The following is a 16,063-nucleotide window of genomic DNA, read 5'->3' on the forward strand; positions in this document are numbered from 1 at the left end:
TAATTTTGAGAAAGAAAGTGGAGAGTGCCCAAGCCCTAAGTTTAAGTCCCAGAACTGGAAAAATAATTGAATAAACTTTAAGAAAAAGTTGAGTAATGTTCTTGTGGCATACATACCTCTAACTTAAATTGATTTTTGAGAGAGAAAGTTCAAAAATAGATGGAGAAAAAGTAGAAGAGCTGGGGCCGGGAGTTTGGCCTAGTGGTAGAATGCTTACCGAGCATGTATGAAGATCCAGGTTCGAATCGTCAGCACCAAGTACATAAAAATTAGCCAGAAATGGTTCTGTGGCTCAACTGGTAGACCTCTAGCCTTGAGAAAAGTCCAAGGACAGTGTGCAGGCCCTGAGTTCAAGCCCCAAGACTGGCAAAAAAAATTTAGAAAAGCTAATACGGAAACAAAAAAATATAAGTAGGTAAGAAAGATAAAAATTAAAAGTACAAACTAGTTTTTCAGAATGAAAAATATATCTATTTCAGAAGAAACAAATACATAAAGATTATACAATTAATTGTTGCTGATAGAAATTTCTGAGCAATAAATTGAAAAAATAAAGGAGAAACAAAGTAAATAATACAATCAAAAGTCAATAAGAAATGTTGAAAGGGGCCACACTGATCAAAATTCAAGAGGTATATTGTAATGGAAATGCTTTGTACAACTATTTAAACATAATAAGCCTGTTTAAAAGTATAGCTGGGGTCTGGGAGTTTGGCCTAGAGGTAGAGTGCTTGCCTAGCAAGCATGAGGATCCAGGTCTGAATCCTCAGCACCAAATACATAAAAATAGCCAGAAATAGTGCTGTGACTCAAGTGGTAGAGCTCTATCCTTGAGAAAGCCCAAGGAAAGTACCCAGGTACTGAGATCAAGGCCCAGAATTCGCAAAAAAGTGTAGACAGGAAAAAGTCATTCATTGTAAGTACAGAACAAATTCAAATAATATTTAATCTTATGCAAAAAAGTGAGTAATAATTTATTGCAGTTTGAAATCGTTTCCCAAAGGTGAAGTATGTTCTGAAGAGAAGAGTTCTAGAGAGGTGCATAAGAGGCCCTAGGATTATAGAAAGACTTCCATAGACTATTGAGATGACTTCTTTCTCCCAGAACGTGTCTGGCCCCGGATAGCAGGCAGAGAATTTCTGTGTGGCCTGAAGAGGATGATGTAGCACTTGGGGACAAAGATGCAGCCGAGCAGGCCTGCACTGGAGGCCAAGCTGGAGAAGACCTCCACGGCCACCATGGTCTTCCCCTGGGTGCTGTGGTAGACAGGCAGGAAGGTGAGCCAGACACTGCAGAACAGCAGCATGCTGAAGGTCAGGAACTTGGCCTCATTGAAGGTGTCAGGCAGGTTCCTGGCCAGGAAAGCCACTGTGAAGCTTGCCAGGGCCAGGGAGCCCAGGAATCCCAGGACACAGTAGAAGGCAGAGGCTGAGCCTTTGTTGCACAGGATGAGGATGTGGCCATGCTCAGAGTGTGCATCTGTGTCAAGGAAGGGAGGAGAAGTTCCCAGCCAGACTCCACAGACAATGAGCTGGATCAGCGTACACAGGGGAATGAGGAAGTTGGGCCTTCTTGACACCAGCCACGGCCGCATGCGAGTCCACGAAGAAGTGGCAGCAGAGAAGGCCAAAACCACAGTCAGCGTTTTGGCCAAAACACTGGAAACGGCCACCGTGAACACCACTGCAAATGTGGTCTGCTGCAGGATGCACGTGGCTGTGTTGGGATGCCCAATGGCCAGCAGAGAGCAAAGGAAAGAGCAGTTGAGGGAGATGAGCAAGATGTAGCTGAGAGCTCGGTTGTTGGCCTTCACAATGGGAGTGTGATGGTGCTTCACAAAAATCCCAGTAATAGCAGCTGTCAGTGTGGAGAGGCTGACAGCTGAGCATGCCAGAGCCATCCCCAGGGGGTCTTGATAATCCAGGAAGCTCTCTGATTTTAGCAGGCATTGAGTTTTCTCCATGTTGGCATACTGATGATCTGGGCATCTCACACACTGCTCCATATCTGACAAGGAGTATGAAATACTGTCAGTCATGTACTGTTTTTCCTAAATCTCAGCCCTTCCCTTAACTTCATCCATTGTTCTTTACGGCTGCTTTAAAGCCAATGGCACAAATTCTGTGCAGCAAACACTTCAACAGGAGTCCTGTTCCTTTGATCTCCATGAGTTTTCTATTTTTCAGTGTATTCACACAAGCATATTCAATTATGAATAGGGGGAAATTTAAATCTACTTCACCTAATTAGCATTTCACAAGCAATAGTCTTTGCTTTTCCTTAAAAAACCACACACTTCATGAGCAATGCACATATTGTATGTTGCAAATAAATATGTAAATTTCAAAGAAACAGAAATAATCAATGATCTTTGTTATCCTGCTAGATTTCTGTGCCTCAATCATACATTTTCCCACGAAATGTTGTGGAGGTTGATGAATATTGCAGTGACTCACTACTCCAATTTTAGGAGAAATGACATTTTGCATTTTTATTTCATTTATTTAATTATTTTTTACCAGTCATGAGCTTAGGCTCAGGGCCTGAGCAATGTCTTGGACTTTCTCAGTGCTGGAGCTCTATCACATGAGCAACAGCACCACTTGTGGCTTTTTTTCTGTGTATGTGGTATCGAGGAATCGAACCCAGGTCTTTTTCCATGCTCGGCTAATAATCTACCACTAGGCCAAACTCCCATTTCAGAAATAATTACATTTTAAAAACTTGTCTTCTCATATAACATAAGTTGTATATATATATATAATTTTTACTTTCTACATTAACCAAAGTCAATTGCAAGAATCATTTTTCTTCCTAACAGTACATATTTTACCATGTACTAAATGAACACTTAGTAGTTGATGAATTGGGTTCAGAAGTGTCACATTCCTGAACATCATATTCTTGTTTGTGGAAAAACTGAACTATATATTCAAATACTTCTAGAATTTTCTAATAACTACAAGGATTAATTGAAAACATTAGCATCTCTATTAATTTCTAGTACCCTTTAATTTGCTTTGTCTTCAAAGCTGCTTGTCAACGATTGTAGCCTGAAATTTAGGTAAAGCAGGCCTCTTGAATATTAGTTCTGTCATTCATGACTCAGTGTCGATCCACACAACGTGATGCTTGCTTTTAGCAGGTATAATTCCAGAATTGATTTCTTTCCTTTCTTCTGTTTCGTTTTCTTTCCATTTATACTTACCGGTTGTTAAGGCATATGTAAACATTCCCAAAGAAAATACTGAATGATGGACCGTAAATAATATGAATACACATAAAATAAGTCTTTACACTGAAGGAGAGAGTTAAATCCATCTAAAAAATTCTTCATATTGAAATTCAAATGAAAAGTTATTCAATTAAAAGTGAGTTGCAGCGAATGTGGCTTTGGGGTAGAGTACTTCTCTAACATGCATGAGTCTCTGGGTTTTATTCCTTGGTACCACATGAACATAAAATTAATTTAAAAATCTACTAACATTAATTTTTAAATACTCAAAGTTAGAATGTTGGCAATATCTGGTATGTTTTCTACTTTAACATTACATTGTGGAAATTTGTAATTCTGATGCTATAATCTTTAAAGTAGTGACCATGATACAAAGGCAGGTTTGTTCTAAAAGCAAAGAGAATTGGAAATATATTTGACATATACAATTGTATGTTATACATTCAGGTAAATGGACTGCATTACATATTATGCTCAAAATCAGAATATGATGCAAAATTTGATGGCATGCCAAGTAACAGATTAAAGTGAATCTTGATACATGGTAAAAGCCCCCACTAAATCATGATTATAGTAGTTCAACAATTATTACTGAGAAAGAACTGATAGTACCCAACAGAAAATTATTATGAACTAGAGAATTGTTGATGGTTTATTTGATGCCTTATGAAGACATCACATTTATTGTCTGATGGCATAGGTTTGTAAATGAAATTTTTGTACTTTAAATCAATAGGCATTTGTCTTTGAAACAATTTGCCATTTTAGTAAATTTTCATTTTAATTGATTCCAATCAACACTCAAACTTCTGGGCACCACACATGTGTGTATCATACAGTGCAGGTTCTCTATATACCTTCACTCCTATATTCATTAAAATCAAAATCATAGTCTCAAATATTTTGTATTCTACATTTTCTTTTTTTAAGCACATGAGAATAACAAAAGGCAGAGAACGGAACCTATGAGTAGAAGTTTCAAATTGTATTATACAGCAGTCATTCTATTTCTCATCCAACACAGATGTCAAGGGTATTAGGTCTGGTCCACAGCAATCCTGGATTGCAAGAATTGACAAGATGCACTGATCAAAGCCCATCAAATAAGTTAATATGACACAAAACTTATCCTCCACAATATATTGAGCAGTGTTACAGATAAAGTTTTAACAGGTACTTGTTGGAATGGATATGGTGTACTTGGATCATAAGCCACAAAAGCTCAACAAACCTTTCATCCCTCTTCCAGTGTTCTGCATTTTTGGCAGAATTGTTATTTTTTAAAAAATATTTTCTGTTGGGGTAATGTCTAGAGGGGTTACAGTTACATTCCTCAGGTAGTAGGAGCATTACTTCTCACCTATTGATACCCCTTCTCCTGTTTTTGTCACCATCTCCCTGTCCCACCCCCTCCCAAGAAAACTATTTTTCTTTATCACATATTCCCTAATGTAAGGAAAGCTAGACTGTTTCTTCTATCTAGAATTTATTGGGGAACACTATGGAGAGGCATAGAATGTCTCCAAGACTTCCACACTCACCAGTCCTGTTAGAAATCTCATTCTCAGGGCAAGGGATGCAATCAAAGCAACAGGCAGGACTTCCCTCCTGAGGGGATTTTCTAAATCCAGGACCACAACTCTCACTGCAGATGGACTGAGGAGCCTAAAAAGTAGATTAGTGCTGATGACACACAGATTATAATTGATAAAACTTACATTTCAGTAAAATGGAGGTATTTTGATGTTTTTGTCATTTCTGATCAATATTGATCACTCAGAATAAAATATTCTGCATATATGCATGTATAAATATTCACAAATATAAGTTGAAATATTATTGTAGACTTTATCTGAAATGAATAGGAAAGTTTTTAAAATTCATCCTCCCACTGTATGTCTTTGCTGCTTTATAATTTTTTAAAGTTGTTTTGTCAGTCATGATGCTAGGACTCTGGGCCTGAATGCTGCCCCTGAGCAGTTTGGGTTAAGAATAGTGCTCCCCCATGTGAGCCACTTTCCTTTTCTGGTGTTTAATTGAAGACAAGAGTCTCTTGGACTCTCCAATGTCTAGCCTGGCTTTGACCCACAATCCTCAGATCTCATCCTCTTGAGTAGCTAGGATTACAGTCATGAGCCACCCTGTGCCCAGCTCACACTTTATGTCTCAATGGAAAATGTTTGAACTGTTAAGTAACCATTCGTCTTAAAACCAGAAATTACCTAACATGACAGACAGAAAAGCATCTGGTCAACCAACCACATATTGAAACAAAACTATGAGTTAAAGTGAACGTTCAACATTCTATATTGAGTTTCAAAGGCCTTGTGCAACAGTAACATATATTGTATAATAACGATATTAATATTTGGAATACTTAATAATTAAATGTTGGAAGCTGGTTGGTAGATAAACATGGCCTTTATCCACTGATTAGTCAATTAACTTAATAATATATGTTCTAATTTTGAAGTGGGAAAGACATATAACTACACAAGCAATGAAGACAGGAGGAATACATTCCAGCAAGTCATCTGATTCATAATTCACAGCAAAATTTTTTGATTCCACCAACCTCTGTAAATGCTATGGGCCATTCTATCATGTCTTTGGATAGTGATAATTGATGTCCATTGGATTCATATGGAGAAAACGTTCCCACTTTCACCACTTGCCTAAGACCTTCTGGAAAATTCCAAAAGTTCACAATGTCATACTCTGCCACCAGTTTCTTTGGCTCATCCAAAATCACTTGGTCTCCAGCAGGATTGTTGAAATGGGTGTTCTTCAGAAAGGGGTGGAGCTGAAAGAGATGAACCAACTCATGCTGAAGTTAGTAGAGAGTTTGCTCAGAAAACTGAAAGAAAGAAGGAGTATCTCATTCACTTTCATATCTACAGAGACCGAATATAAAACAATGTTTATAACTACCCAAACACACCTCACTTTTCAAGTTAATGTTTCAAATAAAAACCAAGACGGGTGGGGACTGTGGGTGCGGGAGGGAAATGGGTACCAAGACATGTGAAAGGGTATCAATGTATGTGAATTAATGCACCTTCTATCTGGCAAATATCATGTAATCCTTTTACTAATTACAATAAAAATGCAAAAAAAACCTAAAAAAAAAGATCTAGTATATTCACCCAAATAATCAGAGTGAACATAAGAAGGAATATCAGTGTGTGAGAAGTAATGCACTATCTGATGAATGTAACTGTAACCCCTGCATACATTATCCAGACAATAATACAAAAACATAAAATGAAAATTTAAATAAATAAAGAATTCATTGGAATACATTGATTTCAGTTAAGAAAAGTATGAATTACTGGACACAAAACATTCCATAAACCCCTTTTTAGTTACTCCTTGCTTATAACAAATTCAAATAAAAAGTAAACAGGCATTGAAGATCTGAAGATCACACTGTGAGGCCAGCCTATGCAAGAAATTCCATGAGACACTAATGTCAGGGTACTTCCCACCCCCCCCCCCGAAAAAAAACAACCCAGAAGTGGAATTACTGCTCAAGTGGTAGACTGCTGGACTTGAGCCAGCTCAAGGACAGCTCCGGGGTTTCAAAACAGGGATGGCACAGACATACACACACACATAAAAACAAAAACAAAAATCATCCAAGACAGTTAAATTCAGTTCAGTTCTTCTATTTGTTTTCAAAAATTCTCTCCTCCCTAATTTTATTCAATTGAAGGCCTTTTACAATATCAGTTAGCTCATGGGATTTGCTTGTCAATGGAAATGCTTTACCTGTGAAGAAGAAAACACAAGTTTTCTTCCATTTCCCACGGCCTGTGCTTCTGCTTGGTCAATAAGCATCTCATGAAGAGCATGAGCCACAGCATACACTGCGTTATATATGTTGTAACTCTCCTCCAACATGTCCATTTCAAAAAGGAACCAAGGCAACCATTCCAAGGAGGCATTGGCTGGACAGTTCTTCCACGTTACACAGCTTGACTCAGAGAATGTGCAATTAAAGTATTTAATCCACAGCACAGCAAGGTAATAGTCTTCTGGGTATTTGGCTGGGCTCACTGTTTTGACAAAATTGTTGAAACCAGAAATCTTTCCATGGTGGTATGAGAAAATGAGAGGCGCATGGAATGGATGGAACAAGAAATATCTCTTGCGAAATATTAAGGTACTGGGGGCGTTTATGACCCAGACTTTTCCTAGAGATAAATATCTTCCCATAGAATTTATTGTAATTATCAAGAATTCATTGTTACCAAAAATGACAATAACCTTTACGACTGAATTTCTAATTTTCAGAAGAAGTTTCCTGTGTTGCCCTGAATCTTCAAGTGCTACCACGTGTTCAAAGGCTGTACAGATTCTGTGCTTGCTCATCTCTTCTCTCAACTGCGGCAGCATCCTCAAACCACTCTCCTCTTCTGAAATCACTAGACCCACCCAGTTCCAGCTGAAATGAACCATCAAGGCCACCATGGCGAAAGCTAGAGCTGTGTCCTTGGGGGCCACCTGATAGACAGCAGGATACCTGTGATGGTCACTCAGGACTGGATCAAAATGCCCAAAGTTCAGCTAGAAGGAAAACACAATCAGAAAGGGAAGAATTCGACTGGCAAGATCCCCAAACTCCATCAAGGATTCTAACTAGCACACACCAAGGATTTTTGAAAAGGATTGTTTATCAATTTTTTATTGCATCTTTAACTCCTGAAGGCAATGAAGACTGGAAAATTATCCTTCTGTGGTCTGCTAGTCTCTCCTTCTTCTTTATACTACACTAAGCTCATATGGACATCTTACCCAAGGCAGCTTTTCTACTTTGTGGTAATTCATGTGGATTTTTAGTCTAATCGACATTATTTCAAAATCATCGAAACTTGAAATATGAGGAAATATTTTGGAATCATTTCACAATATCGCTCCTGTACTCACCTGTGGAAATCTGTAGAGGTCTAATAACGTTGCACATTCAGAAGAGATTGTGCCTGATGGTCCAGTCAGTGCTACTATAGTCTTACCATCTCTCTTACAATTATAATTAACGAGAATGTTCTCCCCAGAAAGGCTAAGGACAAGGTTTTTCAAAAGCGATTTGTTTCTTTTTCCCACTGAATAGGTAGAAAATCCCAGAGTGGTGTTGGGTAAAAGTTGAGAATTTTTGTTGATCTCTTCAACCCCGAAAGCCAAGGCTAAAACAAGCTGATAGTTGTTGAAGTTGTAGCTGCATAGAAGATACAGGAAAAATGTTGAAACACATGCATTCATTAAAGGAATAAATGTTTGTTTAGCAAAAGCATTAATACATTGAAATCATAGCCCTTATAATTTTAGAGCAGTATATGAGTTTTATGTAGATAATTGACATTTAGTGAGGTCAAGTAAGTGTCTCTTATGAATGAGAATCATATTCTTTTATGGGAACAATGAGGTCTTGAATTTTTCTCTCCCAAATATGAACCAAACTGTTGGTGGGTTTTCTGGAAACATGCAGCTTTCCCTTATGAACACCAAACCCTTTCAGATCTGAAATTGTGCTCTTGGAAACTCTACAGGTGGGTTGCTTTTCTTTTGTTCTATTGCAGGATAATCTTATACAGAGAATTTCTTAGTGTCAGAGAGAATAAGAACGAGATAGATGACATATGATAATGACCTCTTCTCAGACCAGGAAAATTAAGAAACAAGAACAACAAATCATCAGAGAAAAATGTTTCAAGCAGCAGAATAAAATTCCCATTTACTAAAACAAAGAAAAATCAGCACAATGGGTCAGACTAGTTGTAGCTACTCAAGGGCTGAGATCTGAGGATCAAAGTTCAAAGTCAGCCCTGGTACAAATGGATCTGAGACTCTTATTTCCATTTAACCTCTAAAAAATGGTAAGAGGGGCTTGGCTCAGGGATAGGTCGGTAGCTTTGAGCTAAAGAGCTCAGGGATAGTGACCAGGCCAAATTCAAGCCCCATGATGCACAAAAAAATGAATAAATAAAAATAATCCAATACAAGAATAGATGAATTGACACTTAGGAAAGAAACTAATTTCCCTCCTTTTCTACTCCAAATTTATGGACCTCTCCATAACCAAGAAAAAAAATTAAAATCTGTCTAAACGCAGTTTATAAATCTATCATTGGGCTTCCCATTGTTGGAAAATGCCCTGTCATTTGTTCTGTCAGGCAAGTAACAATAGACTGAATTTTGAAATTACTGCTAGACCAAAGTGTTAGAAAGGGCCTCTCTAAACTCTTGGCCATGGTGAATAAAACATCAGGTATTGGGTGTTACTTTCTTAAGAAGGAAGGCATGCAAAGTAACTCACACACTGTTATCATAACTATCGGTCCAGGACCAGTTCATGGAGAAAAAGAATTCATAAAACTCAAAGGTGTTACAAAAGAGAAACAACTAAGCTTTGGAAAACATATCATTTCCACAATCATACTAAGTAGTACTCAGGAAATGAAAAGTATTTAAGGAAGATTTCAATTTTCTCATGAAACCTCTTGCAACATTGGATGTCATCCTGTGTTTAATAGTAAACCTATAAGCAGGCGCTGTACTATGCTATGTTTCTTTGCTTGGCAATTTGACAGCAGAGTTAATAGATCCATAACTAAAACACAATACAAAATGAACAGAAAACCACAGATTGTATCTAAAAGTTTTTACCATCATATGATTCCTTTTAAAATAGTAGTGAAATAATGACCTATTCATTTTATCAATAACAAATTATACATTGGAAAAGAGGATAAACACAGATAATGTTGGTTGGAAGAACAATAATATATGCCTTAACAACCAGAGAAGAGGCCATCTCTGTCTCAAGTGTGAACAGATAACACAGCCAAAATTGACTTACCACTTTTGGAAAGGTATGCAAGCAATCTATGTTCCAAATAATATTTACATTGTAATAGGACTGAAATTACACTGCTGCATGGTCCTATATTCTGCCTTATGGATTTAACAATGCAATCCTCCAGTGTAGAATTCGTGTGTTTACTGGACACAATAGTGAGAATGGGTATATACAAGTACAGAAGAATCAAAGATGTGGGTGAAGAATCTCCCACAATGCCTCCCCTCCTCTAGGTTGGCAGAATGCTGTCTGATTCATGGAACACCACTGCCATGGATTTCTGAACCTAAATGTGTTAGAGTAATTATATCTCTAAATAACAATTATTTCTGATACCAATTGGCATCAATGCACGTATTGATGGATTTTAGAAATCAAATTTCCTTAGGAAACCATCTGCCTCTTGAATAAAGGGAAAGGCATATACTTGTAACATGTTCGTTCAAATCTCAGGCCGAATGGCTTTTTCAAGTAACATTGCTTGATTCTGGCAATGACACAATGACAGACAATGCAGTTACAATGAGGAGAATGTTCAGCATAGATAGGAAAGTAGACAAAACACTATTCTTATGGAAATGTACTCATTACCCAACTTATGTAAGAACCAGTCCAACATCACCTTTACATAGAGCATTAGTCAACACAATGACTGCTCAGCCTGAAATTCAGTCAATAAACTTTTAATTCAGAAGTCACTCACCTTAGCCTAAAAAAATTCTGCTTGGATTTTATTTCATTGTGTTTTAGTTCCATGTACATGAAAGGGAAAAACCCAGTAATCATCACATCTCCATTGATATTTGCAGTGTATTTCTTGTTGAGCAAGCATTCCTCTTCACTGAGAGAACTGACAAGAAAGGGAAATTGTAGGACAATGGAAGTTAAAACCAAAGGAAACATCACAGGATGATCTCTAAGCCCTATTTGTGAACAAACATGAAGCTCGTGGTATCCAGCAAAGAGGTAAACACATGAGGAGTATGTGAGTACATGAGTGTGATTTTATTGTGTGTGATTTCCACTCTGCCCCTGTTTCTCTCAGCACAGCCTGCTCATTTCCCTGGACAAATGCTGGCTTCTCTCATCCCTGGGGCTCTGCATCTGAGGTCCTATTCTACAAGTCTACACATGAGATGAAAAATATTTTGATGGTTTCCTTCTCCACTCCCAGAGGTATGATTTCACACAAGATCAAGGGTGTCAAGCTCCAGAGATGAGCCCACCTTTGCTCCATCTGGCCCTAAAGTTGTGAGGAGAAACTTTGTGAATAAACCCTCATGAGATCATGTAAAAGTTCTGTATCAAAATTGTGAGGGGTAGGGAAAAATGGCGAGAATGTGTTACTAAAAGAAAGGCCGTACCAAAGTCATGGAGCTTCACCCCTCTACCATCAGTGATGTGGAAAACATGTCACACCCGTGACTTAAGGGGGAGAGAACATTGCTGCTATGAGAACTTCAGGCATCTGTACTCTTTTTCAAGCTGTGTAATATTCCTTTTCATTGCTCCAGAAGAAAGATAATAGTATAAAGGGACTCTAGCTCCTACCACTCTAAATAGTTTCTTATAAATGCCTGAGATCACCTTGGAAGGCATGGCATGGAAAGTAGGGCTTGGCTGAGGGAGAGGGCAGTAGCCCTGAGCTGAAGAGCTCAGGGACAGCACCCAGGCCCCGAGTCCAAGCCCCATAACCCACAAAAAAGAAAAGAATATAATTTATATATTCTCTTTTTCAATATAGATCCATTTATGTTTACAAATATCACAAGTTGTCCATTCACCCTTATGCTTTCCTATACACTATACTGACTTCCCTGTACATATTCTGTGTTCTAATTTGACTTGTCTTTGTGTTTTTCTCCTACAACTCATCTACCATTATTCTTTATTTTACAAACAACCCCTCATTTTTCAAGAAAGTTAATGAGTTGTAACACAATATATAGTCCTTAGATTTGTCTTCTTTCACTTAGGAATGTATGCTGAACTTTGTCTCTATGTCTTCGCATTGCTTGAGATACCACTTCTTTTATTGCCAAATACAAATCTGTATGGCTATGTTATTTTTTATTATCTACAACCGATCAAAAACTTCATGAGAATGTCTAGGATTTGGCTTTAGTACAAGGCTTCTCTTAATATGTGTCATCTCCGTTTGCTCTTTCTTTTGTCAACATAAATTTACAATTACTTCAGGTAAATATTGAGTGCAATTTCTGGTTGTGTGGAAGAGGCGATTGAAATTTGTATCAAACCGCAACTTGTGTTCTGAACTGCCTGTGCTTTTTCATTCCCATCAGCAACATATGTCAGTTCTTGATTGTTGTAAGAGTTCAAGTAAACCTTCTTCAGATACCAATTACTCTTGATATGTATGGCAATGTCTTGTTGTTTAAAGTGAATATCCTGTGAAATCAATATAGGTTTTTTCAATTTTTTTCAGAGTGTTTCCTCTTACTCAATTTATGTTCTTTCATTAGTTTTAATTTTCAAATCCTTATTTCATAAACAGATGATATTTTTTAAAATATTTTTTATTGCAATTAATAAAAGGGTTACATGATATTTGCCAGATAGAAGGTGCATTTATTCACATACATTGATACACTTTCACATGTCTTGGTCCCCATTACCCTCCCCCCACTCCCCCATCTTGGTTTCCCCCCCTTCCCTATCCAATTTCAAATAACCAAATACAAATATATCCAATATATCAGATAACAAAGTGAGATACTGTAACAATATGAGATAACCAAGGGACAGCAAAAGAGATGAGAAATAACATAGTACATTAAGGACAACAGTCATTCATTATACGGCTTTTGTTTCAATATCCTAGACGTCCTTTCAATTAATGACAGCTAAATCTTAAACATAGAGTTATTTATAAATGGAGCTAACCTTTCATATTTACTCTCAGAAGTTTAAAGTAGCTTAATTCCTTTGTCAGGTTCTAGTTTAGCTAATTTTGTAAGTAGACAGGAATAAGAAAACAAGAATGTGACTTAAGTATCGATTGTCTTCTTTTATATATATATATTTTTTTATTGTAATTAATAAAAGGGTTACATGATATTTGCCAGATAGAAGGTGCATTAATTCACATACATTGATACCCTTTCACGTGTCTTGGTACCCATTTCCCTCCCCCCCCACACCCTCCACCCATCTTGGTTTTCCCCCCTTCCCTATCAAATTTCAAATAACCAAATACAAATAAATTCAATATATCAGATAACAAAGTGAGATACTGTAACAATATGAGATACCCAAGGGACAGCAAAGGAGATGAGGGATAACATAGTACATTAAGGACAACAATCATTCGTTATATGGCTTTTGTTTCAATATCCTGGAGGTCCTTTCAATTAGCTTCATACTATATGGCACAGATGAGATATTGTCTAGAGAAAGTGATAGAGCAAATATGCACAAAATGATTCATGAAACACCAGCAGAAAAATATGTTGACATATTTTATTGTCCTTAATTCATTATACAAAGTACTTGCAATTTGAAAAAGCATGTGATGTAAACAATGTGTATTGATCAGTGTCACCCTTTTCATCACAGATTAAATATTCTTCATAAGCAGAAGGCATATCATGAGAAAATCACTGTGCATTTGGTAAAAATCAAAATTGATTCACATATTGTCCTTTTGAGCAACCTAGTAGAATCCAACCTTTCAAAACAGAATTTGAACAAACATTTGGTTATTAAGAAACATGTGTGTGGTAATATACTCATCATATGTACAGCAATGAAGTATAAGTAAAATGTTCTTCCTACACTGTTCAGGTGACCGCTATTTGGTACAAGCGGAAATGCATGAGGAAAATTGAAACCTATAAAGAGATTTGGTGTGAGGCACTGATGTGGGCGACAGCAGCAGGAGCAGCATTGAAACATTTGGCTCTGTGTCTCGCACCATTTTGCTGGTGTGGCCTACCAAGAGGCCAGAAGGCAGAGCTTATGCTGACTATGAATCTGTGATTGAATACAGGGAAAGTGTTTGTAAAAAGGATGAAGAACATCTGAAGAGAATGGATCCCAACATCCCCTTGATCACATATGATACCAGTCACTTGTGTGATTTCATCAATGATCTGGCAGATCTCAGCTGTCTGTTCAGCGAGCTGACACCCAGGAATACCAGCCTTATCACAAAGATTGGATGAGAGAGAAGATCTTCATTCTTCTTCAGCAGGACCAACAAGCTGGGAAACAATTGAGTTGGAAGCATTAGGGCACAGGGAGGGAGGAACACAGGTGTGTACATTGTGCTATCGTAGGAGTTGGTTACAGTGATGCTGTTTCCTTTTTGTTGCACTCGTGCCAAGACCAAATGTAGTAGATGAAATATGAAGGACTTATCCATTGAAAGCCCTGAATGTATCTCTTTTCTTTCTTTCTTTTTTACTTGAACATTTTTATGATGATTTAGATGAAAGTTGTTCCTTGTCAGTTAATGTTTGTTCCAGCCCATCAAACTGTTCCTATCTACTTTATAACATTACCATACGAACCCTTAAGATGGAATATGGTGGCAACAATTTAATTATGTACTCAGATAAAGTCTTAGTGAAAAGTGTATAAATATTCTTTAGTTATAAAAAAATAAAAAGTGATTTAGCATCCTACTCATGTAGGCATGCATCCAAAGGAAATTCAATCATCACACTGGAAAGGTACCCACTCACCTGTTTCTTAGCGCATATCCCAAGAGCAAATACATGTATTGTCTATGTTGTTGTACAAAGACAGGGGAATGAATAAAGCAAAACATGGATGTAGATCCAATATGAGTCATTCCAAAGCTCACAAATGTCAGGAATCAAAACCACTGGAACTGTCAAAATGCTGGAAATGTAATAGAGAAGATTAACTTAAATAATGATCCATCAAGTCAAAGAGAAGTAAAAGGAGGGATTATATGGACTAGGAATTCTGGTAAGGACATGCGTATAAGACATAAACCTTATGCTTGGTACATTCAGAAACTCATTTGACACTTTGAGAGGACAAGGGACAATAATCTACCCACATTTCATAACTTTCTATAACAAGAAGTATGCAACTCCAACTGAAAAAAAACAATTCTCTTATGAGACCATATATCTCAAAAAGGAAGGAGAATCCTTGTTAGTAATATATGAAGTGAGAAGAAAATTTCGAAACACAAAATTCTATTTTCTAATCCAATATAAATTGACCATAATAGAGAAAAAATGTGGTGTTTGTAAATTTTAAGACAATCCAGAGATAAATCTGGCCAGAAAACAAATGTGTAAAATATATTCAAAATGAAAAAAGCATGATTAATGAATTATGTGCTGAAAACTGTCAGAACAGGATGAGAATTTATAGAACTTTTCCTTTCTGATAGGGTTGTATTGTTAAGAATCTCCTTTAACAAACAGGAGTAATGGTCCTATCAAAAATTTTGTCTCATCCTAAGTTTAACATTGATTTCCAGCATGTGATGTTTGCTTTAGCAAATTCTCAAAGTACAAAAGATGGACTAACCCAAATTACATTACTTAACATTTACTATTGTCTGTATTAGCATTCATTTTAAGTAATTAGTCACATTTAATTCTTTTCCTAGTTTGCATGCTAATAGCCTCGTTTCCTTGCAGAAAGTATTGGGTAGAATGGCGCAGAACACCCCAGCATGTTTTAGTCTCCTTCAAATTAGAAAATAAAATAAAAATTTAGTTAAGAAGGAAAAGATCTCCTATGTAATTCTCATATACCATCAACTACATCTAGTGTTATGAAATAAAATAGATTGTCATAAAATTCTATTATTAGAGGTGGGTAAGCATGAATACAGGCTATCGGTTTAAAATATTAATTAATTTCTGAATTAATGATAAGTTGAAACGAAATGAAACGTTCATTGCTCCCATCATTGGGATTGAATGAAGACCTGGGCACTGTCCTTGAGCTTTCTCCAGAC

The 16,063-nt window shown here is 37.0% G+C and overlaps 1 protein-coding gene and 1 pseudogene across 1 annotated transcript; one reads left to right on the forward strand and one right to left on the reverse strand.

Moving 5' to 3' along the window:
• Window positions 1–1,079: 1,079 nt before the first annotated feature.
• LOC150065131 (vomeronasal type-2 receptor 116-like) lies at window positions 1,080–10,851 on the reverse strand. Its single transcript, XM_090329298.1, has 6 exons — window positions 10,799–10,851; window positions 8,166–8,454; window positions 7,008–7,805; window positions 5,812–6,039; window positions 4,778–4,901; window positions 1,080–2,008 (listed from the first exon to the last, which is right to left on the reverse strand). The coding sequence occupies exons 1-6, from the start codon at window positions 10,849–10,851 to the stop codon at window positions 1,080–1,082; spliced, it is 2,421 nt and encodes an 806-aa protein (XP_090185424.1).
• Window positions 10,852–11,034: 183 nt separating this feature from the next.
• Window positions 11,035–14,347, forward strand: LOC150065132 (enhancer of rudimentary homolog pseudogene; annotated as a pseudogene).
• The last annotated feature ends 1,716 nt before the right edge of the window (window positions 14,348–16,063 follow it).

The sequence above is a fragment of the Megascapheus bottae genome, chromosome 3 (genome assembly GCF_031878675.1).
Source record: "Megascapheus bottae isolate mThoBot1 chromosome 3, mThoBot2.hap1, whole genome shotgun sequence".
In the NCBI taxonomy this organism is placed as follows: domain Eukaryota; kingdom Metazoa; phylum Chordata; class Mammalia; order Rodentia; family Geomyidae; genus Megascapheus; species Megascapheus bottae.